Source organism: Mytilus californianus, unplaced genomic scaffold (genome assembly GCF_021869535.1).
Source record: "Mytilus californianus isolate M0D057914Y unplaced genomic scaffold, xbMytCali1.0.p SCAF_2, whole genome shotgun sequence".
In the NCBI taxonomy this organism is placed as follows: domain Eukaryota; kingdom Metazoa; phylum Mollusca; class Bivalvia; order Mytilida; family Mytilidae; genus Mytilus; species Mytilus californianus.
Window position 1 is genome coordinate 65,412,443 of NW_026262668.1, and position 25,551 is coordinate 65,437,993.

The 25,551-nt window shown below is 31.6% G+C and overlaps 1 protein-coding gene across 3 annotated transcripts in view; it reads left to right on the plus strand.

The window, feature by feature from the left end:
* LOC127730244 (cAMP-regulated phosphoprotein 21-like) overlaps positions 1-24,688 on the plus strand; it is a 120,551-nt gene extending 95,863 nt beyond the window's left edge. For 2 of the 3 annotated variants that reach the window (XM_052238541.1, XM_052238543.1), the window contains 13 exons: positions 463-603; positions 2,101-2,212; positions 3,007-3,138; positions 3,858-3,898; positions 4,268-4,485; positions 6,825-6,962; positions 7,076-7,171; positions 7,881-7,999; positions 9,179-9,394; positions 12,031-12,898; positions 16,067-16,169; positions 16,788-16,897; positions 18,766-24,688. In XM_052238541.1, the coding sequence (XP_052094501.1) occupies positions 463-603; positions 2,101-2,212; positions 3,007-3,138; positions 3,858-3,898; positions 4,268-4,485; positions 6,825-6,962; positions 7,076-7,171; positions 7,881-7,999; positions 9,179-9,394; positions 12,031-12,898; positions 16,067-16,169; positions 16,788-16,897; positions 18,766-19,040 (2,569 nt within the window). In that variant the 3' untranslated portion in view covers positions 19,041-24,688. The remainder of the gene's footprint in view (positions 1-462; positions 604-2,100; positions 2,213-3,006; positions 3,139-3,857; positions 3,899-4,267; positions 4,486-6,824; positions 6,963-7,075; positions 7,172-7,880; positions 8,000-9,178; positions 9,395-12,030; positions 12,899-16,066; positions 16,170-16,787; positions 16,898-18,765) is intronic. The other variant, XM_052238542.1, reaches the window with a different exon arrangement.
* The last annotated feature ends 863 nt before the right edge of the window (positions 24,689-25,551 follow it).

Here is a 25,551-nt window from a genome sequence, read left to right on the forward strand (position 1 = left end):
CCCAACCTGTATCAAATCAAAGACTTTAAAATTGGTATTTCCTGCTTCTCCGCTAGGCACCCAGCATTAACGAGTAAGATCAAAAACTGGTTTGCTAGGAGTCAGAATAATGTGTTTGGGTAGGGTGACATGTCTTCCTGTGGATTATTACCTTGTGAACTAGCACGCTTAAAAATCTGACTCACCGTGTCAGTCTAGTACAAAGCAGGTTAATATTCATATAACATTAACATGTTCTCGTCCTGAATATGCATTTAATTTCCTGCTTTACGTTAAGCAGCCATCCATCATCACCATCCTCTGGGGTATCTGTGTCATCCTCTTCATATTTTTATTGATAGCATGGAATATGTATGATATTCACCATGCAAAAGTATTCAGACTTTCAAAAATGATTTAAATTTTCACGTCACATTTGTTATGATAACCTCTATTTTAACTTTATATTTCCATATTTTGTAGGCACCATTACCTCAAGTTCCCTCAGATGTCGTCGTATGATCGAATGTTGGTCCATAGAATCTCAGCTTTCTTTGGTTTAGACCATAATGTTGATCAGACAGGCAAATGTGTTATAGTCAACAAAACATCTAATACAAGGGTGTAAGTTCTCTTTACTCTATTGATAATGTGTTATACAGTTGGAAAATAATTATTAATGAGATTCCAATATTTTCGTGGATACAGGTGAACCATGAATGTAAGCTTTCAATGAAGTACAAAGTTTCTATAGGTTTATGTGCAGATTTTGTTTTAACAACGAAATCCAATACCTGAGGAAATACTATTTTTCCTTATTCCATGAAAATCGTACCCACGAAAATAAATGAAACCACAACAGTTGACAAAACATCTAATACAAATTTGTAAATTCTCTCTTCTTAATGATATCTCAACAATAAGTATATACTGTATGACAAATCAGAACAGCCTGTTGGTCAGGTTTTACAATTATAAGTTTAGGTATGGATAGAATTGTTTAAAATATTTTAATGCATCAAATATGTACAAGTTTGTTACAGTATTGAAGATTCATTTATTTTCGTAGGTATCAATTTGTACGTTGTTTACTTTGTTTAGCTTTACCCACAAAATCAACAAAAATTGGTATCCTATGAATAATAATGAATCCACAGTAAATTATACTATAAGAGAGGATCAAATTACTGTAAATTCAGAAATTATTGCATTCATTTATTTTTGCAAATTTGTATAATTGACTAAAATTGCGAGATTAATAATTGCCATTTCAGGAAAATCTGCATAAAAATATATGTATCAGATATAAGAATGTGAGTTCTTAGTATTGCGATACTCATTCAGTCGCATTATTCGCATTAATAAAAACCTCGCAATAGTTTCTGAATTTACAATACACAAAAAGGAAATCTGTAAAACCAAACAACATAACAAGTAAAATCACAAAAATACTGAACTCTGAGGAAAATTCAATCGGAAAGTCCCTAATCAAATGGCAAAATCAAATGACAAAACACATCAAACGAATGGACAACAACTGTCATATTCCTGACTTGGTACAGGCATTTTCAAATGTAGAAAATGGTGGATTGAACCTGGTTTTATAGCGCTAATTCTCTCACTTGTACGACAGTCTCATCAAATTCCGTTATATTTACAACGATGCGTGAACAAAACAGATGTTATAAATAAAATAGTCAAAATATGGGTACAACAGTCATCACTGTGTTACAATATCAAAACAAACAATCATTTACAAAAAAGCACAAAAGCATCTATCAAATTAAAAACCACATTCATTGCTTCGCGTGTCTGACGTCAGAAAATGTAAACGTCACATAAGAAGAAATTTTGTCGAACAAAAAACAGTGCCTTGTGGCTCAACTATGAGACACAGGTAGAACAAAATAAAGACTTTAAAATATATTTGTAAAACATATGAAGCAGGTAGACTTTAAAATATATAGGTAAAATATGAGAAGCAGTTAATAATCATAGAATCTGAAATGTATTACAAAAGCACAGATCTAAATTTTTAAAGGCATTACATGTCTGTAATTATCTGAAAATCTTGTTTAATAAGATATGACATTTATATATTAAAAACAATTTTCATTGCAGACCTGACTTCAGCTTTAGGGATCACATAGAGTCTGGGGAACCAGGTCATCTTTCTCTTAGGAAACCAAAGATGATAATGAAGAGGAGTGTAAATAGTTTAGATGATAGAGAGGTAATACATAATATAGGACCAAAACATATCATATACATGTTATATTTATAGATTATTGATAGTTTTTCAAACAGGAGGTGATTTCTCACCTACGATCTCATCAAAGGGTTAGATGAGATGTAGCCAAGAAAAATCCTTGATTTTGAAAGACCATTGATAATCTGTTTATTGCTGAAGGCTCATGATGTCATATATTCTCTCTCTACCTGACTGAGAAAATCCCATATCACTTGAATAGCGTGATATGGAAAAAATAATACAGAAAGATTAGAGGAAAATTTGATAAGTTACACTTTTGCATTGAATTTATTTTGATTGGAATATTCTTAGAATAGTTTGTTTTGCATCAATTGTTAGATTATCACCTTCATTTGCATATTCTCCTCTTTATTTTCAAATTTTATTGTATTAGTTAAAATATATAACTGCAGAATTCTTCCATAGCTTTTTTTTCTGTTATCTCTCTATTATTTTTGAAGGATAAGAGTAAAATTACTATATGATAATAAGTGTTCCCTTCCTTTTTTGGGGTGTTCAAAGGACTAGAATTTACTACTTTTTTGTGTCCTGAAATCTAGATCATATTATTTTCTAATTCACGAAACATTGAAACATAAAATTTGTTTAAAAAAATATTATCTCATATGAAGTATCTCACTTTTGAAACAATTTTTAGATGGGACAGTAAAAGGAAGCAAGGTTTGTTTATTTTTTTTACAATAACAGGCATATGAATGACAAAAACATGTTCATATTAATGCCCAACTTGACACTTAAAACTTATATTTAATTAGAGCCATTACAAGCTATCTGCTAGAAGTCTAGGGGATACAAGAGGGAAAGCCAAGTCATTTGAAGAGCGAAAAGAACAATATGAAAAAGTCAGAAGTAAAATATTCAAAAGTGTTGATGATTCTGGCCTACAGGTAAGTCTATTCTGCTTAGATTGTTTGGCTTTTAGTCCCCACTTCACTATTTGTTCTCTTTTGTCTGTCTGTCTGTCTGTCTGTCTGTCTGTCTGTCTGTCACACTTTATCTAGTGCTTTTTTTTTAGCTTTCAAGTTTTCATTCTTTGGTAGGATTGCTTCTCATAATGTTTGGTTGATACCATTTTTGATTTGACAAAATTTCCTAGAGTTATATGACTGACCTATTGTAACATAATTACATACCTTGTGATATCAAACAGACACCGTTAAAGATAGTTATATTGTTATGACTTTTTCTGTTTAGCTAAAAAAAAAAATCAAACATTTTTAATAGAATTCTACCAAAGTAAAAATTGCATATTTAGTTTTATGTTGAAAAATATTCATTTTACCCTTTCACGGTCACCAAAGGATGTAGTAGCAAATAATTTATAAGAAATGGTTCTGATATACTAAATTTACCTCATTTAAAAGTAACAATATATGACAATTTGCATGGCTTAATTAATAGTCAAGATAGCTTTGTCTTATGGGAATGATTTTCTTTTAATTTGTCAAGATAAAACTCTGTACAAAAACATCTCACACTTTGATTCAGTATGAATTAAAACATGAATTACAAATTTCAATGTGATGTATATACTTTATAACTTCTTTGTAGCAATTCAAATTTAATGCAAAATAACGGCCTGTGAAATATGTTGTTTGGTTTTTAGGTGGAAGCATTTACAGAAGAAGAGATGGCAATCACACAAATGTAAGTTACAATAATGATTTATTATATTGCTATAAAAATAAGATGATGTGGCATGAATGCCTTTATGTGAAATTTTAAAATGAAATTAAGAATAGAACATTATTTTTTCATAATAAGTAGTGGAAATTATTGCTACATGGCATTGTATACATGTAGAGATATATGACAATTGATTGTTTGTGATTGATATTGAAATGAAAGAAGTCTAGACTTTTCTTAATATTAAAGGTTTACAAATTGTAAAAGTGCAATAAGCATATGTGTGTATTGGTTGTAGAAATAAGGCATATGAAGCAAGTCTAGACTTTCCTTAATATTAAGGTTTACAAATTGTAAAGTACAATAATCATATGTGTATTTTGGTTGTAGATATAAGGCAGACGGAGCACCTGTTCGACCTAGTAGCCTGAGTAGGAACTCCGAAGGTAATCACCTTGGAAGTAGCACTGACTCTAGTGGATATGGGACCGATGACCGGAGTTCATCTAGAGTCAGAGGTTTGCCAAAAGCTAACAGTTTTGGTGGAATCACACATGTTAATCAAAAACAGGGAGGGACACATAAAAGTTACAGTATGAACAAAGCAGGTATTGCATAAAAACAATGTTAGCATTTTAATTTTTCTTGAAAATATTTTTGGGAAAGTTACACTTTTCTTTGGAACCTTTAGCATTACAAGTAAGTTAATTATATCCCAACTTAGGAGTTGAGGTTCGGCAATCTCCTTGTCTGTCCATTTGTCCAACAAATATTTTTATCCCCAATTTTTTCTCAGGAACTACAGTACTTCATATTTGGTTAGCAGCTTGATGGTGATGAATTGTAATGTGTGAGTGCTTTTTTTAGCCCCCTAGCGACGAAGTTGAAGGGGACTTTAGGTTTGCAGTCTGATGATTTTATGCAGAGTTATGGTCCTTGGACTTAGAAAATTCACTTAAATTTTGACTTATAATCCAGTTTTCCACACTTTTTTTCGTCATGCTTGAAGATATTGACTTGATATTTGTAATAAAGTTTACACCATGACAAGATATAGATCAAGTTAGCATTTTGTTCCACTACAATGAATTTTTAACCAGTAGTGGACTATGTATTGCCATGCAATACTCTCAGAATGCTTGTTCTAATTGAAACCCTAATTCAAGTTAATTTATATTAATATGTTGAATGAAACAGCGTCTGTCTGGTCTTGTAAGCGCTCTCACGTGTACAATTCTTCCCAGATTTTTTATAAAACTTATATCATAGGTTTATATCAGCAATGTTTTGGACAAGTTCGAAAGTCAGTGCCGATCATTTATTTTTAAAAGAGTTATGCCCCTTGGAAACATTAATTATACGAAAAATTGCATCGTTAGCGCACTCATTTGTATAATTCTTGCCAGATTTTTATGAAACTTACATCATAGGTTTATATTAGCAATGTCTATGACGAGTTCGAAAATAAGTGCCAATCAATTATTTTTATAAGAGTTATGTCCCTTGGAAACATTAAATATATGGAAAATTGCATTGTTAATGCTCTCATGTGTACTATTTAGCCAGAATTTTATGAAACTTAAATCATAGGTTTATATTAGCAATGTCTTTGACAATTTCAAAAATCAGTGGCGATCAATAATTTCTAAAAGAGTTATGCCCTTAGAAATATAAATTATAAGGAAAATTGCCTTATGAGCGCTCTAATGTGTACAATTCTTGCCAGCTTTTTATGAAATTTATATTATACACCATGTCTTTGACGAGTTCAAAAATCAGTGCTGTTCAATTATTTTTAAAAGAGTTAGGCCCCTTGGAAACATTGATTATATGGAAAATTGCATTGTCAGTGTTCTCATGTGTACAATTATTGCCAGAATTTTTATGAAACTTATATCATAGGTTTATATCAGCAATGTCTTTGACACTTTTGAAAATAAGTTCTGATCAAATATTTTTAATGAGTTATGCCCCTTGGAAATATAATTATAATGGAAATCACATTGCATTTGCTCTGAAGCCTTCATTTCTCATAAGATATTAAACAAAAAAAAGGACTTGGATAGATAAAATATGTGCAATGCGGGGGACTATGGAACTCTGTTCTTTTATTGGTCATTATTTTGACAGAGATGAGTTTGTGAGCACTTTTCAGATCTGTTAGAGAACTTCTTCATTGTTTCTGATACCTTGAATTAAGAAGAAGAGGGGGAGGGGGCTATGCTTTGAACAACAATGTGTGCAACTTCTTATTCTATATAAGATATGACCGCTAAAAAATTGTGTTTGATGGCAAGCATTATTTTAAAAGATAATATTCATAAATATATTTTGACTTAGGATGTGGCATTTGAAATTAATCTTTGATAACAAGTTTAGATATGTAATAATAGGCTAATTAGAAGTTATAACTAGGTTTCAAATATAAGCTACTCTTACAAAAATAGGAAGATGTGGTATGATTGTCATTGAGACAACTCTCCACCAGAGACCAATTGACGTAGAAGTTAGCAACTATAGGTCATTGTACAGCCTTCAACAATGTTCTGACTTGGGACAGACACATACAGAATGTGATGGCGTCAAACTCTCTCCTTACCTGGGACAGTGGTGTAGCAGCACAACATAAGAACAGACTGTAAAAATCAGTTGAAAAGGGCTCAACTCAACAGATCAATACAAAGCACAAAACAACTATAAAAAAACAAAAGACAAAAAGTACAGATCTGAGAGTTCTCACAGTTACTGAAACCTTGTTCAAAGCTGATAACAACTAATAAAAAATCATGTATCTAAGACTTAGTCTATGCAGGTTGTGATTGAAACCAACAGCGACTAACAAATATCTGCTATCAAGACCAAATTTCTTCATTAAACGAAAGAAAATGGTTTACAAAAATAACAAAAACTGACAAGGTCTCTTATGGGTTTATATATGTTATTTTAGACTCCTTTAACTGTGGAATGTCCATGTCCATCGGAAGTCCATTACAAAGAGGAATTCCAACTCCACCTGGAAGTAGAACCGATAGTTCACCATTATCTAGATGTAGTTCATCAGGGCCAGTACAATCACCGATACAAGGTTTGTACTTATACATCTTTGGCCATCTCTTTATTTTTATTAAATACTTGAATAGCCAATATGTTAATAGATGGTTGTATTATATATTTTAAAAGGATTTCTTTGTGTTTTAGGTATATTCCCGGGTCAAGGTGGACAACAAGTATATATTGTAGCTACAGATTTAAATAATATCCCACCTGGCAGTGTTATTTTAGATCCAAGAACAGGTATGTATTATTTTTTTGGTATAAAAACTTAGGGGTAACAAATGTAAATCAAAGAAGCTATTTCTATTATGAAAAAATAGAACAGGTAAAAATTTCTTGAATTATGGGAATAGCTATCCCTCAAAATAATTTCTCAATATGATCTTAGTAGAGGACCAAGTTTTCTTGTGTGTGCATATGTTTGTCCATCCCATATCACACATAAAGTTTTTGGTCAAGGTAGTTTACCGTCTAAAGTCACATGCCTAGTTCCAGTTTTGACCCTGATTTCATGGTTCATGAACATGGAGATGTAAGATTGTTAATCCAGTATATTCTCAAGTTATAATTTTGGTCGTTTTTTATGCCCCACCTAGGGGCATTATGTTTTTCGGTCTGTGCATCCGTCCATTCATTGTCTGTCCGTCTGTCTGTCCCGCTTCAGGTTAAAGTTTTTGGTCAACTTGAAACTTAGTACACATATTCCCTATGATATGATCTTTCTTATTTTATTGCCAAATTAGAGTTTTGACCCCAATTTCACGGTCAACTGAACATAGAAAATGATAGTGCGAGTGGGGCATCCATGTACTATGGACACATTCTTGTTTTACCCTGATTTTACAGTTCACTATACATGGAAATGTGATAGTGTGCAGGGCGTGGTGTCCAATGAACACATATTCTTGTTTTACATATAGCCATTAAACTCTTGTTTTTTTTGTTAAAGGTCATCCATTTTCTAATTCTGACGGAAGTATTTACCACCACACACCAGGCCATCCTCCACCTCATCAGAGTACTATGGTACAACAACAACAACAGATGCCTCCAGAAATGTGGACCAATGTAAAATATATAACATATCTTCCTACAGACACTATATATATATATATATGATATTGCTTTTAGTTGTTTTATTACATGTGTGATGAATTTGTTAATGTACTTATGACTAATAGATGTTGGGTATACCTGAAAGAGACGGCAACCCAACAACAAAAATATTCAAAAGATATCTAAAAGGGTAATATACAGTCTTTATCAATAGACAGGTGTCTTAACAATATGCAAGACAATTCCTGACAAGGTTCTTGACTAGGGACAGGCAAATGAGTATGTGGAATGGTTAAATTAATATAGAGAGAAACAGTAAAGAAATCAGCATATTTAAAAGATCTACAAATAGGCTTAGGTCAACATGTCCGAAATTGTTATTTAACTCTTTGGAGTAGTTATTGCCCTTTATTTACAAGTTTGAAATTACATGTATTTTGTAATTTTGGATATTTACATGAATGTAGTACAAGTACTATTGGACTGATAGGATAGCATTTAGGCAAATGTAAATCACTTGCACCTACTTTTTAGTACTACCCACGTCTGGTATTTAATTTTCAAACAGTATTTGAAAATAACATAAAATGTGTTCTAATGACACCATGCATTAAGAAATTTGATTTGAGGAGTTATTTTCTCTTGAGTTTTCAGAATTTGAAGTCATTATGATAAAAAAATAAAGCTAGGATAAGCCTTTTGATATATTCCAATTGGCTAATTTCTTTTTATATTTTGAAATACTGTAAATTCAGAAATTATTGCGATGTTTTTATTATTGCGAAAAATGCGACAGGATTATAATCGCAATAATTAAAACTCGCATTTTAACATTTTTTATTTGAATCAAACAGGATTTTTCAGAATATCGCAAAAATTAAAATCGCATTTTAGTCTAAAATTACAAAATCGCAATAATAAATGCACGCAATAATTTTTGAATTTACAGTAGTGTTAATAGCAACAACAAAAAACATATTGCAACAATTCTTCATTATCCTTTTGAAATTTTGACCATTAGTCCTAATTTTAATCCAAATTGATCATTTTTATGCCTGTAGCAAAGGGATGCTCAATCGGCATACCTATTTTGTATTTTTTTATGTTGAAATTTGTAAACTTCAGTATTTTGTCTCAAGGTACTCATATAAGCTTAAGGAGAAAAATTTCAAATGAACTTACTGACTTTAGGTACCACAACCTGAATGTCAAGGAGTACCAGAGGTTTGTCATCATTTGTCATCACTAAATCTGAGTCAGCAGTCATCTCTAAGTCACCAGAACTCTTTAGACAGTACAGGAGAACCACCTGGTTGTCAAACTTCTTTACAAGGTGGTCAACAGATCGTCATGGCAACACAGCCACAAATGCAAACAGTATTTTCTCAGCAAGGACCTGCTGCACAGGTACATACGTATATTTTTAAGGATATTTGCTACTTTGTTTCAAAATAACAAACTTTTTAAAAGACTGTCATAAATTGATTGTAAACACGTAACTGAACTACAAGGGCAGAAATAAAATGCAAGCCTCGTGTCCTGCTTTTTGAGATAAAAACCATTTAAAATTTGGTGGGAATTGATTCTCTCTAGATTTTTCATACAATTTACATTGGCGCCTTTTTATACGCCCGTTTACGGGACGTATTATGGTATACCGTTGACCGTCTGTCCGTCTGTCTGTCCGTCTTCAACATGTCGGACATTAATTCAAAAACGCTTTAACCAATATGCATGAAACTTTGGTAAATTGTTTATAGTTATAGATGTGAGCTCCCTTTTGTTTTTTATAAATTTCGGATTTACCTTTTTCCGAGTTTTGGGGTTTTAAACATTAAAAAAGGAGTGATTTTCCAGTTTTCGGACAATAACTCAAAAACAATTTCACCAATTTGCAAGAAACTTTTGTGAATTGTTTATATCTATTGACATGAGCTACCTTTCGTTTTTTATAAATTTCGGATTTACGGTTTCCGAGTTTTGGAGTTTTATTCATTAAAAAAGAGGGGATATTCCAGTTTTCAGACAATAACTCAAAAGCAATTTCACCAATTTGCAAGAAACTTTGGTGAATTGTTTATTTCTATCGACATGAGCTTCCTTTCGATTTTTGTCGAGCCTGCGACTTTTGTCGCAGAAAGCTCGACATAGGGATAGTGATCCGGCGGCGGTGGCGTTAGCTAACTTCTTAAAAGCTTTATATTTTAGAAGGTGGAAGGTCTGGATGCTTCATACTTTGTATATGGATGCCTCATGTTACGAAGTTTCCGTCAGTCACATGTCCAATGTCCTTGACCTCATTTTCATGGTTCAGTGACTACTTGAAAAAAAAGTTAAGATTTTTTGTAATGTTAAATTCTCTCTTATTATAAGTAATAGGATAACTATATTTGGTATGTGCATACCTTGCAAGGTCCTCATGCCCGTCAGACAGTTTTCACTTGACCTCGACCTCATTTCATGGATCAGTGAACAAGGTTAAGTTTTCGTGGTCAAGTTCATATCTCAGATACTATAAGCAATAGGTCTAGTATATTAGGTGTATGGAAGGACTGTAAGGTGTACATGTCCAACTGGCAGGTGTCATCTGACCTTGACCTCATTTTCATGGTTCAGTAGTTATAGTTAAGTTTTTGTGTTTTGGTCTGTTTTTCTTATACTGTATGCAATAGGTCTACTATATTTGGTGTATGGAATGATTGTAAGGTGTACATGTCTAGCTGGCAGGTGTCATCTGACCTTGACCTCATTTTCATGGTTCAGTGGTCAAAGTTAAGTTTTTGAGTTTTGGTCTTTTTTTCTAATACTATATGCAATAGTTCAACTATATTTGGTGTATGGAAATATTTTATGATCTATATGTCAGTCACGCAGGTTTTATTTGACCTTGACCTCATTTTCAAGGTTCATTGCTCAGTGTTAAGTTTTTGTGTTTTGGTCTGTTTTTCTTAAACTATAAGCAATAGGTCAACTATATTTGTTGTATGGAAGAATTGTTAGCTGTACATGCCTGCCTAGCATGGTTCATCTGACCTTGACCTTATTTTCATGGTTCATTGGTCAATGTTTAGTTTACTTGGTTAATTTTAAGTTTATGTGACAGTTGTAATAAAGCTTTATATTTAGGACTATCAACATAATATCAATGATTAGTAAAGAAGGCGAAACATTTCAGCGTGTGCACTCTTGTTATAAATTTTAGACTTTATGTTTCCGATTTATGGTGTTTTATTCATTACAAAAAGGGGGATTTTCCAGTTTTCGGACAATAACTGTTTCAGCATTTTTTATGAAACTTTTTTAAATTGTTTATATCTATTTTTGTAAGCTCCCTTTTGATTTTTATAAATTTTCGATTTTACGTTTCAGAGTTATAAGATTTTATTTGTTTATAGTCTGACAACAGATTTACTAAGTATTGCACACAACAGCAAGAAATCTTTAATCGAATATAAATTCAATTCATATAACCAATTTCAAGTTCTTTGACTACGTTTATTCAGAAACCTATAATATGTCAAATATTTAATCACAATCCAAATTTAGACCTATATCAAGCTTGAATATTGTGTCCATTTTTGCCCCAACTGTACAGGGTTGGACCTCTGTGGGCGTATCCAGCTGTGCTCAGCGAAGTAGTTTATTGAAAAAGTCAAAAACAAGATATAATGCCAACATCCTTATGCAAAATCTATTTTTGTTATCAGTAGAATTTCAGTCATCTTCTTTTCAAGTATACTTAATATTACTCCATATCCTTGTACTGTTTGCAACCTTGAACTTTGTATATTGAAGAATAGTCATTAAACTGATAACTAGGGGAAAAAAGATCCATCATCAGTGGCACTAACTATGTGGTAGAACTTGTTATTAATAATCTCCTTAATTAAAAGTGTTATAATCTGTTGTGTAAAAGAAACGTTCATGACAAAATGTGTTTAAACTTGGCTTCAAAATGGACAAAAGTAAGATATGTGTATCTTTTGTGTAAAAAAATACATCATTTGTCATAAATAACAAAAATAAATCTTGTGAATTTGTAGGGGCAATATTATCCTTGTCCACAGAACATGCAGACCTCCAATGTACGTTACATGTACCCTGTTCAGACATCTATGGCACAAGGACAGCCATCTGTAGCAGTAGACAACCAGACTATCATCCAGAGTTCACCATTTCAATCACAAATGACAACGGGATATCCTAATTATCAAGGAAACACTGTTCAGAGTGTTGAGACAGTTAATCAAAGTTCATTTCCTATTCACGGTGCATCAGACAGTTTTCAAACATATCCTGTTCAATATCCTAGCCAAAGTACATGTAATTACGGTCAGATGCAATCAACTTTGTATTATAGTAATGTGCCCACCTCAAGTCCACAAATGGGACTAATTTATAATGGAAATCAGGGACAGTTTCAAAGTCAAATTCAGCCTAGTCAAACAAACCCACCTTTAGCAATGCAAGGCTCCACTCCTATGTTAAACATGGGTCAGCCTGTTGCAGTGGGAAATGTACAAACACCTAACACGCATAATTACATGTATCAAACAATGGCTCAGGTAGGCCAGCCTCAACAGCAGCAAAGGACTCCTAATCCCCAGCTAGTTCAGATACCAAATGTTCAAGTGCATAATCCTACACAGACAGTTCCAATCATTAGAAATATGCAAATGAATATGCAGATTCCTACACAAGTTGGTGGTATTCAACAACAGCAAGGATTGGTTGCAGGTCAACCATCACAAGTGACAGTTAGTGCAAAAAATTTGACAGTTGAAGGAACAATGCCAAAATATGAACTGGAAAATAAAGATTGTGCTATGGGAAATTTTGGAGCCCAAGTGGTGGCTGGTCCACCAGCTCGTCAGTTCGTACCAGGTTTCAGAACAGCTACACAAATAACTGGTAATCCTCAAATATCCTGAATTATTAGATTATCGCTTGTGAAAATTAGTTCAGAAAAAAAACATTGTAGAATGAAAATAGTATTGAGAACACTTAATATCTTTTCTGTTTATTCTTTTAATAAGGGAAAATGTGTGGATCCAGATTTTTGCACCACTGTCTGAAAGTTTTATGACATTTATTTTTTGTCATTTTGTTTTTCTCTATTACATTTTTATACGACCGCAAAAAAATTTTGTGGTCGTATATTGGTATGACGTTGGCGTCGTCGTCGTCGTCGTCGTCCGGCGTCGTCGGTCGTCGTCGTCGTCGTCCGGCGTCGTCGTCCGAATACATATTGGTTTTCGCACTCTAACTTTAGTTTAAGTGAATGGATCTTTTTGAAATTTGACCATAAGGTTAAATACCACAAAAGGAAGGTTGGGATTGATTTTGGGGGTTATGGTACCAACAGTTAAGGAATTAGGGGCCAAAAAGGGGCCAAAAATGAGCATTTTCTAGTTTCCAGACAATAACTGTGGAACGGTGTATGGATCTCTCTGAAATTATACTACAAGTTTCCATACCACAAAGGGATGGTTAGGATTTGCTTTGGGGGGTTATGGCTCAAACCGTTTAGGAATTAGGGGCAAAAAAGGGGGAAAAACAAGGTTGTCCTGGTTAATGGACAAATACTTTAGTACAAAACATAATTTAAAGCAGTGTAAGGGAGATAAATCAAATACATCATTGAAATTATCTCCTTTACACTGCTTTTAAATTATGTATAAAGTAATGGTTAATGAACAATAAAGATAATCTAAAACAGTGTAAGGGAGGTAATCCAAATACAACGTTTTGGTTACTTCCCTTACACTGCTTTTAAATTATGTTTAAAGAAATGCATATTTATAAAGGAAGACCAGTAAAAATATCTGCAAATGTTTTCATCTTTTTTTTTTACAAAAAAATCCATATGAAAGATTTGACACTATATTTTTATTAATTCTATTATAAAATAGATTAAGTTAGCACTATGGTAAATTTAAATGGGTAATTATGGTTGCCAACTCCATTGGAAATTTGAATTGAGATTATGACCATATCTTGAGGGAAAGAATTTTTTTGGGGGAAAAAGGGGGGGGGGGATAAAAAGAAATTGTGGGGGGCCAATTTTTTCTCATTTCAGATTTCAAAATTAAAAAGAATTATTCTTCAAATATTATTTTTTTTTCAAATTTCAAATATTGAAAAATTTCAAGAAGTAATCTTTAATTGCACAGTATGGCGCATTAGATTTGTAAAATCTTTGATCACATTTATTTATTTGTTATGCCGAATCTAACAGTGTATTTAGATTTTGAATTTTGGGTCCAGTTTTCAAATTGGTCTACATTAATGTCCAAAGGGTCCAAAATTAAACTTTGTTTGATTTTAGCAAAAATTGAATATATGAGGTTCTTTGATATGCTGAATCTAAACATGTATTTAGATTTTTGATTTTTGGCCCAGTTTTCAAGTTGGTCCAAATTGGGGTCCAAAATTAAACTTTGTTTGATTTCAACAAAAATTGAATATATGGGGTTCTTTGATATGCTGAATCTAACCATGTATTTAGATTTTTTATTTGTGGACCCCGTTATCTAATTGGTTCATATTGAGGTCAAAAGGGTCCAAAATTAGACTTTGTTTGATTTCATCGAAAATTGAATTATTGGGGTTCTTTGATATTCCAAATCTAACCGTGTATTTAGATTTTTAATTTTAAGTCCCGTTTTTTAAATTGGTCTACATTAAGGTCCAAAGGGTCCAAAATTAAACTTAGTTTGATTTTAGCAAAAATTGAATTCTTGGGGTTCTTTGATATGCTGAATCTAAACATGTGTTTAGATTTTTGATTATGGGCCCAGTTTTCAAGTTGGTCTAAGTTGGGGTCCAAAATTAAACTTTTTTTGATTTCAACAAAAATTGAATATATGGGGTTCTTTGATATGCTGAATCTAACCATGAATTTAGAATTTTTATTTGTGGGCCCCGCTATCAAATTGGTTCATATTCAGGTCAAAAGGGTCCAAAATTAAACTTTGTTTGATTTCATCAAAAATTGAATTATTGGGGTTCTTTGATATTCCAAATCTAACCGTGTATTTAGATTTTTAATTTTAAGTCCCGTTTTTTAAATTGGTCTACATTAAGGTCCAAAGGGTCCAAAATTAAACTTAGTTTGATTTTAGCAAAAATTGAATTCTTGGGGTTCTTTGATATGCTGAATCTAAACATGTGTTTAGATTTTTGATTATGGGCCCAGTTTTCAAGTTTGTCCAAGTTGGGGTCCAAAATTAAACTTTGTTTGATTTTAACAAAAATTGAATATATGGGGTTCTTTGATATGCTGAATCTAACCATGTATTTTGATTTTGGACATTGGACCATAATAGGTAAATTAAAAAAATTCAAGTTCTTAGACCACATTCTTTCTGTGTCAGAAACCTATGCTGTGTCAAATATTTAATAACAATCCAAATTCAGAGCTGTATCAAGCTTGAATGTTGTGTCCATACTTGCCCCAACTGTTCAGGGTTCGACCTCTGCGGTCGTATCAAGCTGCGCCCCAGCGAAGCATTTTATTGGTTTTGGAATGACAGTATAGCTTAAGCAAATAAAAGGAAAAATTTGATAAAATGTCATTTGACTTTTAAATATAGGAGGAGTTCAGTTTTGACAAATTTTATATTTACCATACACGGGTAATGGCCCTATTTGATCTGAACAGAAATAAGAAGAAAGGATTTTCAAAACTTTTTTCAGGTCAGTTTAAGAAATGTTTATTAAAGTCACTTTGTTCAAACAACAGTTGCATATTAATTTGAATAACAATTGGAGCAAATTGCTTTAATAATCTAATGCTATAAGATTAATTATGAATGATAAGAGTTGCCTTACATATTTATGGATTGATATTTGTTTACTTAGGGCTCAGTTGAAAATATTTCATCACTGACCATCAAAGACTGAGTGAGAATGTTGAAAAAATAAAAAATAACAACATTGCAATGATTTGTTAGCATTTTTAGTCAGACTTGACTTAATTTAGAAAAAAAAATTATGTAGCCCAAGTTAAAGTTGAGTATGAAACAATTTTTGTTTTCAAATTTTCCATGTGGTTGACTTACTATTCTTATTTTTTAGATTGTCGATTATTAGGTCAGCAAACCTTTCGTCCACCAGTGCAGCAGGTTCAAATTCACCAACAGTCATATGTACAGCCACAGAAACAAAAGTCAGTAATTAGGTATTGTCATTGATATTGTATTTTTCAGTAAAATGATACAATTTTAAATGGATACTGATAATGTTACAGATATTGAAACAAGTGACTGATTTTTCATTATTTAAAGTCTAATGAAAAGTTTGACCCTTATTAATATATTTGAATAAATTAAAACGACATATTTTTCAAATGTAAGAATTTTTTTTTAATATGTCTGGTTTGAAGTGTTTTTGATAAAAACAATTCACTTTTTTTCTGTTCATTTGTTCATTCATTCATTTCCTTATCTCAAATTCTAAACAACCAGTGACTGTATTTCAGCGTAACTAAAAGTGAAAATCTCTAGACATTTAATAATATGCTCCTTTTTTTTGTCCCATAATTTGTGTGGTTTAACCATAGCAAATAATGACTGAGCCATTTGAGTATTATTTCTGTGTGCATTTCATATTTTACTCTATAATCTAATTGGTTGCTGCAATTATGGAGTTCGTCATATCTACACCTAGACAGCCATGATCAGTAAAGCTGGCAAAAAATTTCAGACTGTAATATTGTTCAATACACTTGTAGTGATATACCTTGATAAAGTATATTAGTAAGGTTTTTTTCACTAATATTTGTTGTTGATATTTACAGAAGTACTGGTACAACATACTCTAATAAGCAACAAAAGTTGAGGAAATCTCGTAGTAGAGAAAATGATTCTTCACCCCATCAGAGTATTGATAGTAACGATAGTCAGACAGGTTAGTATAAAATTATTTCTCTAATTCTTCGTTGATTTTTCCTTTTTCTGACCTGTTGATTATTCATTTTCAATCAACGTGTAGTTCGTTTTATTTCAGTTTTTCATTTGTCAAAAATCAATTGGGACATCAAATTTTCTTGCTTTCCTCTGAATTTCCTAGTGTGACGTCAAGAAAGAAGTGATGACATTACATAGAAAGAACACATATTTTTGCAGATCATTGGAAAAGATGGATAAAGTTTGTCTGCATATTGTCTAAAAATCAAAAGAGAAATAGATTATACCACAAAATCTCGTGCAATACGGTATTTCTCCACTCTCGACAGTTAAATTTTAAATATTGAAAACGTTCTGAGAGCCTTATGTTTTAAATGTGATATTTGACTGTCTCAAGTGGAGAAATATTGTATCACACTTGATGCAGTGGTAGAATCTATATTTATCATATCCTTTGGACACACAAACAAATAATGTTTTACAATATGTGTGTTCGTTTTTTTTGTCCTGTATGGGGTTAAAGTTTTGGTTGAAGGTAGTTTACCATGACAGTTGTGGTTATAACAATTTTATACTTGTTACACATATTCATTATGGTGAAAACTGTTTAAATATATTGGCTATGTTGTTTTTTAATATGTATACTTTATTATAATGCTTCTTTCGTTGCTTGTCATCTTCCAAAGAGTGATAACACATTTTTGATGCTACAACATTGTAATCTTTCCGCAGTTTATTAATTTATTCAATCTCAATTTTAAATTTAGATTATATAGGGACTATTTGCCCATGTGCATGAAATAAATCAAAAAATCATCATATTCTGTCAAAATTTTGAGGTGATTTGGGGGAAAAATATCTATCTTGGCCTTACTGGTACTCTTCCCCAACCTTTAAAAGAAAACCAGTCAAGCCAAGTACAATTCAACTCAACTGGTAGACTAATGGACTTTTATAAAAAGGAAACTTGGACCGTCTAGGGAGACAATTAAGACAGTCTTACAGACAATGTATTGTATATCATTAGCTGGAATTGAAGAAATATATGAAGATAACTGGAATAGTCAATGAAGACAATTCATTCCGTACAGCCTTCGACACTGGGAATTGACAAAATGTGAATCAATTCAAACAAGAAAAGTTCAATAGAAACTTTATTAATGCTAAAACAAACACAAAAATTGGCACCCATGGAATCATTAGATTTACAGTGAAGAAATAAAAAAATTTACATCACAAAGCTATCTAAAATTGTAATTTTTCTTGCAGATGATATGTCAGGCTACATGATAAATATACACATTTGTACAAAAATTTTCAGTATCTACACATTTACTGTATTGTATGTAGAACGAAAAGGAATGGTTTATCGGACAAACCAGTTATTCTACTTGTAAAAGAGTCTGTATTCATAAGAAACATATTAGAGTCGACCATAAAAATGCAAAATGTGAGCGAACATTTGGAAATGTGCAATAAAGTAAAATTTTAAGTATTCCTGTTTAATAAAATGAACGACTTTAATAAATACAACGGAAAGGCAAAGAATCACACTTTATAAGGGTCTTTCGAACAAAATCAAACGTATCTACGTGGTCAAGTTGGATTAATGTCCCCTTACTAATATTGTAATGTCATGAACGTTACCAACAGCAGTGTCATTAAGGACGTTGTTAAATCATCACCTGATGATTGCCAGTAGGCATGAAAGTGCTAGTGACATTATTTTAAAGAACTTTGATCATTTGATTGAAATACAGTCTGCGAGTTATAAATTTTGATACATTTATACATAGATAGAATAATGAATTTTCAAACAGAAGATAAGCTTGCATTAACTTATGAATTTAACTTTTTTCTTTTCTTCAGGTCATATTTTGGAAGTGTGTGACTTGCCTGAAACAATGATGCGTTCAGAAGCTGATAAACTTTTGAAAGATCTGGTTACAAGTGGGGCACAAATACAGTTCATTCATCCTGAAAATATTCAGTATCAAAATGATGCCGGAAGTTTGCCAGTGTCAGCATTTCACAAAATTCTTGCTATTTACCCAAGTAGTTCTGGAGCCAATCAAATTTTGAAGACTCATTCAAATAGCAAATATAAATTGAGACCATCGACTTTAGATAATATAGGAGTATAGGACCTAATATTTATTGATATTTTGTGATCTGTTCTGTACTTTTTTATTTGAAAAAAATAGATAAAAATTTTATGATATTTTATATACATAAAAAGTATATTTCTCTGTTGATCTGTTAAGAAGAAGAAAGGAAAAAAACAAATCTATGTTTCCCTGTTTTTGTTTTTGTGCCATTTATTATGAATGAGAAAATCTGTTACTTTGAAATTGTTATAATGAGAAAATTTTGTAGGTTGTCCAGATATGATCTCTGTTGGCTGTCTTGAAATAGATATTGGATCTTCTCATCAAAAACTTCAAAATGGATAAAAGTGTTTTACTTGTGCCTTCAATTTGAGATATTTTGGGACTTTTCTGGATTACTGTTTTGTGATCTTTAGAAAAAAAAATCAGGAAATTATACATTTTTTTAAATTGTTAGACATCTTATATCATCAATAGATATGGTTTTAAGTGAACAAATTGGTTGGATGAGATATTTAATATTTGTTTCAGTGGCCTCACACTGCAAACATTTAGACCTTAAATTCTTATTTATATTAAGGAAAATATTGCCTTAAATTATGGATATAAATGAAATTTAAAAGATATTTTTATAGATTGGTTTTACAGATGAACGTTATTAGCAAGGGTAAGATATGGTACTCAAATTTAAAACAACTATAATAAAACATATCATTCAAGGAACAAAGAGGCCTTTATATTATTTTTAAGAAAAGGAGAATAGAAGGTTTCATGTTTGCAGATGCTGTACCAGTCAGAGCAATACTTTCATTTTACTTTGGCATTACTTGACCTTTTTTTGATTAGTATCATAATGAAGGAAAAATGTTTTTAAAGATTCCTTAATTTGAAGATTATTTTTTCATGAAGCTTAAGAAAAAGGCATGATTAGAAAAAATATATTGCTCTACTGGGCTCCCATTGTTTTTGTGTAGTTATTTAGGGGCAAGCTTGATGCAACCAGTGTACACTACTCCATGCAGGATCAATATATATAAGCAATTAACTTGCTTAAAGACGGAAATGAAATTGGATCTTATATGATAAAAGCAACTGAAATGAGTCTTTGATTTGTGTTGCCTATAAACACATTTTAAAACAATCTATTTTACAGAATAGGTCTCTTTCTCTTTCAAATTTTCAAAACATGATTTAATATTTGCTTCATTAAAAAAAAGAATACAATTTTCTTTTCTCTTGTTTGTAATATGTGTACACTGGTTTTGTCCTAAGTGTTCATTCCTTGAAGCTCAAATGTGAAGCTATCTCCCTTATTCTTACCTTTGTTTACCCATAAGACACTTCACTTTGTTATCTGCACATTGTATGTGATAAGATTTTTATAGAATTATTTAGATTTTGATAGCGTACTTTTCGTTTTAGTTTCTTCCTCCTGAAATGTATTAGAAGGAAAAACATATTATTATAAAAAGCAGTTTTAGATGAAAAATACAGAACGTGTTGCCGTGATTTAACTCACACCCTATATTATACACTTTAGCTATATCTAACAGTACCTGCCAGTTCTTCATTCTTGCTTTGTGAAAAATTACTCGGACATAAATTTTTGGGATATGTCAGGAAAAAATTATGGCCAGAGTCAGTTTTACATACCAGTCACAAAACAAATACGTTGTTGCCTTTATTTCTTCGTCAATGAGCTGTAATTTTAGTCTGAAATAAATATCTGATGCTATTTAAAGTGTATCCTCATATTTTGTTGATCAGAATCCAAAATGACTTCCATACACAGTGATGAGTTTGATAAAAACAAAATTTGACTTGAGAATGAGGACCTTAAAACTGGAATGAGTTACAAAATTTGTTTTTACATTTTGAGGTCTATTTTGACTAGCTTTTCTGGTAAATGTACTGCAAACAAAAATCTCTTGAAAGAAAGACACCATATATTAAAAAACTATACCAGATAAATATATTTAAAGCGATTTCCACAAATATGAAAAATTTTCCCCTGCATTTGTAAATCTTAAGTTCAAGACAAAGTTTTGCTTTTAAAGGATTAAGTAATAAAAAATATGGCATCATGGAAGAGGAGTATAAAATGATGCATGCTGGTAAAGGTAATGTGAATATTTTCTGACCAGAATACTTGTACTTGTTCAAATAATTTTCTATCTATTTAAATATCGTGTAAAAGTTGAATTCATGCAGGGGAAACATTTTATATTGTGTAGAAGTTAATCAATGCAGAGGGGAATTCTTGCTAAACATTATGTTCTTATATTCATTCAGGTTCTAAACAAAATTTGGTACAGAATGCAAATGCATGAAATCTTTTAGTTTAAATTTTTTTTGGTTATATAGATTTTCTTGTAAGCAAATTGCCATTATATAGTAACTGCATGATTATCCTGAAGTCCACAATCAAATTTAGGTTTTTTATATCCGGTGAAATACTATTTTTACCAAGATGTGCCTTACAGATTGTATGTAACTTTTTAATATAAATACTTTTGCTTTATTTTCAAGAAATGTCTGTGCTGATAAAGGGTGGATAAAGTCTGGCTAACTATCTTCTTATTTTTATAACTAAATTGTCTGTATATGGATACTGAAAGAAAAATTGATGCACTAAGTTTGATTAAAAATATATTTTGATCCTGGCGTCTTACAAAATTTGTAATTAGGTTTTATATGTTTTATAGACATCCCACTGATTCCATCATAAAAAACTAATATACAAATTTTGATTATCAAATGCAAAATTATAAGTTTGCTTAAATTACTTTTAAATTGAATTTGCTTGTCATATCCTGTTCAAAAGACTGAGGTCTGATAGAGACTAATATTTCTGACTGTTGGTAACCAATAATTGTACTCAGGTAACCTTGATTTGGATCTATGATTTATTATGATCAGTAATAAGAAAGTCTGAAACTAATAGCAATTGATGTTTCAATTTTATTTGAGAACCTTGTTCTCTGTCTACTGGCTCACTTAATTTTCTGTGACATTATTAATCTTACAATATCTTGTCAGAAACTACAGGGTCAAATAGAACCAACCATAATTACACATTGATTTTATCTAATGGCAGACAAATGCCTAAGGCGCATCAATATATACATTGTATAAGCAAGATGACCTTACTCTCTTAAACTAGATCTCACAGATACCACACGCCCAGAAACAGAGAGATCATGATTTCATTAAAACATTCCATTAACATTTCAATTAATTTCCAAAAGCTGTTCTCTGTCTATCATCAGAAAACAAAACAATTTTGAATTTTTCCAACAATCAAGTATCATGACTCTGAAACAGTAAAAGTGAAAATCAAATATAACCTGTCTTTAGTGGTTCAAAACATTCCATTAAAATTTCAATTAATTTCAAAATGTGGTTCTCTAAACCAAAACCAAAAGTGTGACGGACAGACAGACATGAATATTCCTATATACCCCCGACTGTGGAGCGAGGGTATAAAAAAGAGTATAATTTATCACAAATTAAATCAATGTTCTGCAAAGTTGGAGGTTGTATTTCTTCTAACTCTCAAATATTGGTCACAGAATCTTCTTTGATTTAGAACTTTTGAGATCTTTTTGTCCATAGCTAACACAAATACATGATCATATAAGTGGATGATTTGACATTAAAAATATAGATGCAGATATGAAGCAAAATATACTTCTACCAAATAACTAGCTTTACTTTCTTTATACACAAGATGGGTGATCAAAGACTGTTAGCATTTAGTTTCCTTTAGTTATGATTTTGTTTGAAGGAAGGGTCCCAATTATGGAATTTTTCCTGAAAGAAGTTTCGACCATTTGATTTTCTTTTATTTTCGTTTTTTATTGGATTTTTTTCCTATTTTGTTAAAAGGGAAACTACTGTGGTCAGATTAAGTTTGATGTTTATTGAAACAAACCTTTCATCTCTCTTTTTGAAGTTTTAAATCTTTATTAAGTATGTTCAAGGTTGTAGACTGTATAGTGTTAATATAGGGAGTAAATATTTAAGAATATTCTGTTTCTTTTTGTAATTTTATCAGATTGTAAAAATGTTGACGGAAGCATATTTTGTATGAAGTGTGGAAGTACATTCAAATTTTTATAACCCTTTAAAATTACAAAAAAAAAAGAAACATTTATTTCTTACAACTATATTTTTATGCTATAACCATGAATTTTTAGTTAATTCAAGCTTTTCCTTTGTTTTCCTATGCATATTTGTGACGTTTTCATGGAGAACACTAACAGTCTTAGATGTTGCTTTTCAATTGGATATAAAGCATAATTTTGAATAAAATTGAGAATGGAAACGGGGAATGCGTCAAAGAGACCAAATGAACAGAAAACAGCCAAAGGCCACCAATGGGATTTCAACACAAAAAGAAAATCCCGCACCTGGAGGCGGGCTTCAGCTGGCCCCTAAACCTGGCAGTCGTTATCTATCAATAAAAAGTACAAAATCTTATAAAGCATCTATGTAATATAATTATGTTAAAATAATAAGAGATACTTTTAACCAAACTGAGATGAAGTAAGGGGTTTAAACATGATAATTCCCTTTACTAGTTATAGTATTCTTTAACAGTATATGCCTGCCATTATTAAAAAAACAAATACTGAATTAATTGAAGTTGTAGACTTTTCAATGAAGTACAATAAAGGATGAATACATAACTTTTTGATATAATTAAGTTTCAGTAGGCCCCAGTACAGACTATCATTCATATGAAGCTAAATATATTGATCTAAATTTTAAAATCGGTTGTACAGATTTGCATGTTTGACAATTTTCACACTGGTAAAGTCTTCAGTTTGTCCATTCACATTTCTGTAGTAACAAGATACCACTCTATGCATTAGTCTTTAAATATATGTAAATAAAAATACTACATCAAGTATATCTACTTCTGTAGAAACTCCCACTTAGAGACTTTTAAGGAACTGTAATATTGTAAGGAATAGGTTTATTACATTTTATACAATAACCAATTTGCCCTTTAAAAACTATAGTATTATTTCATTCATAGATTTTTACAACAATGTCAGAATATATAGTGCACTAATTACTAAATACTATTAGTATTGTATAAAAAAAATTATTGTAGTCAATTGCTGTATACAATTCCTTTGTATTCAATGTTACCTCTGTGATACTATTCAAGTTGTGTAAAACTTTTCTATTAGTCTTTCTTATAATTACACAAAAATCTGGTGTCCATTATCTGAAAAACAAGAAATTTGTATTCTTTACACCCATTAGATAATTGGGGCTGAAAAGGTATTGTCTTCAAAAAGATATTATGGGACAGTGTTCAAACTGCTAGATGCCATGTAGATACATTTTAAGATATATCAATTTTCAACATTTTTTTCATAAAATTGAAATAAATTATACAGAATAGAGCAAACATTTAACAAACTTAAATTATTTTGACGGAATGTATTTTTGATTATTGATTTAAGTAAATAAACTGTTGAACTGGTCTTTAAAAATAGTCGTGCATTGTACACCTTCTAGAGTAAACTCTCCAGTGTTTCTGTACCCAATTACCTAATCAATGGTGTTGTTTCCATGACCTTCCAAATCAGTGCTTCACATGTTGTAGATGTTCTGTATATTCTGTTAAATTTTCTCAGTGTTTTAATAAAAACATATCTATAAAGTTATTAGTTGTGTTGTTATTTAATATAGTTTTTATGCCTAGCCTGTGCCTGCAAAAACATGGCCAAACATTTATGTTATCTGTGGGTCTATCTGATCATCATCAGATTTAGGCTTAAGGTAGTATATTGTGATGAGGATGTGTTAGAATGCAATCTTATAAATGAAATCATGAAGACTTGAATTAACAATAAACTATTGCCAAAAGATTGTGTGACCTCAATTTTATGGTTCTGCTATCATGGATAAAGAGTTGCTGAACATTGCATCATCTCTTTTCCCTAAACCTGTGAATAGATTCCAGCCAAAGAGGTAAGGCAAATTTCCCCTGCATTTTTTATACGACTGCAAAAAAAATTTTGCGTCGTATAATGCTATGGTGTCGTCGGCGTCCTCTGAAGACACATTTGTTTTCCGGACAATAACTTTAGTTTAAGTGAATGGATCTCTAAGAAATTTTACCAGAAAGTTCAATACCACAAAAAGAAGGTTGGGATTGACTTTGGGGGTTATGGTACCAACAGTTTCGGAATTGGGGACCAAAAACAAGCATTTTTGTAGTTTCAGGACAATAACTTGTGTGTTAGTGTATAGATCTCTCAGAAATTGTACCACAAGGTTCCATATCACAAAGGGAAGGCTGGGATTGAGTTTGGGGGTAATTGCCCCAACGGTTCAGGAATTAGGGGCAAAAAAGGGGCCAAAAACAAGCATTTTTGTCGAGCCTTCGACTTTAGTCGAAAAAGCGAGACATAGCGATCCTACATTCCGTCGTCGGCGGCGGCGTCCACAAATATTCACTCTGTGGTTAAAGTTTTTGAAATTTTAATAACTTTCTTAAACTATCCTGGATTTCTACCAAACTTGC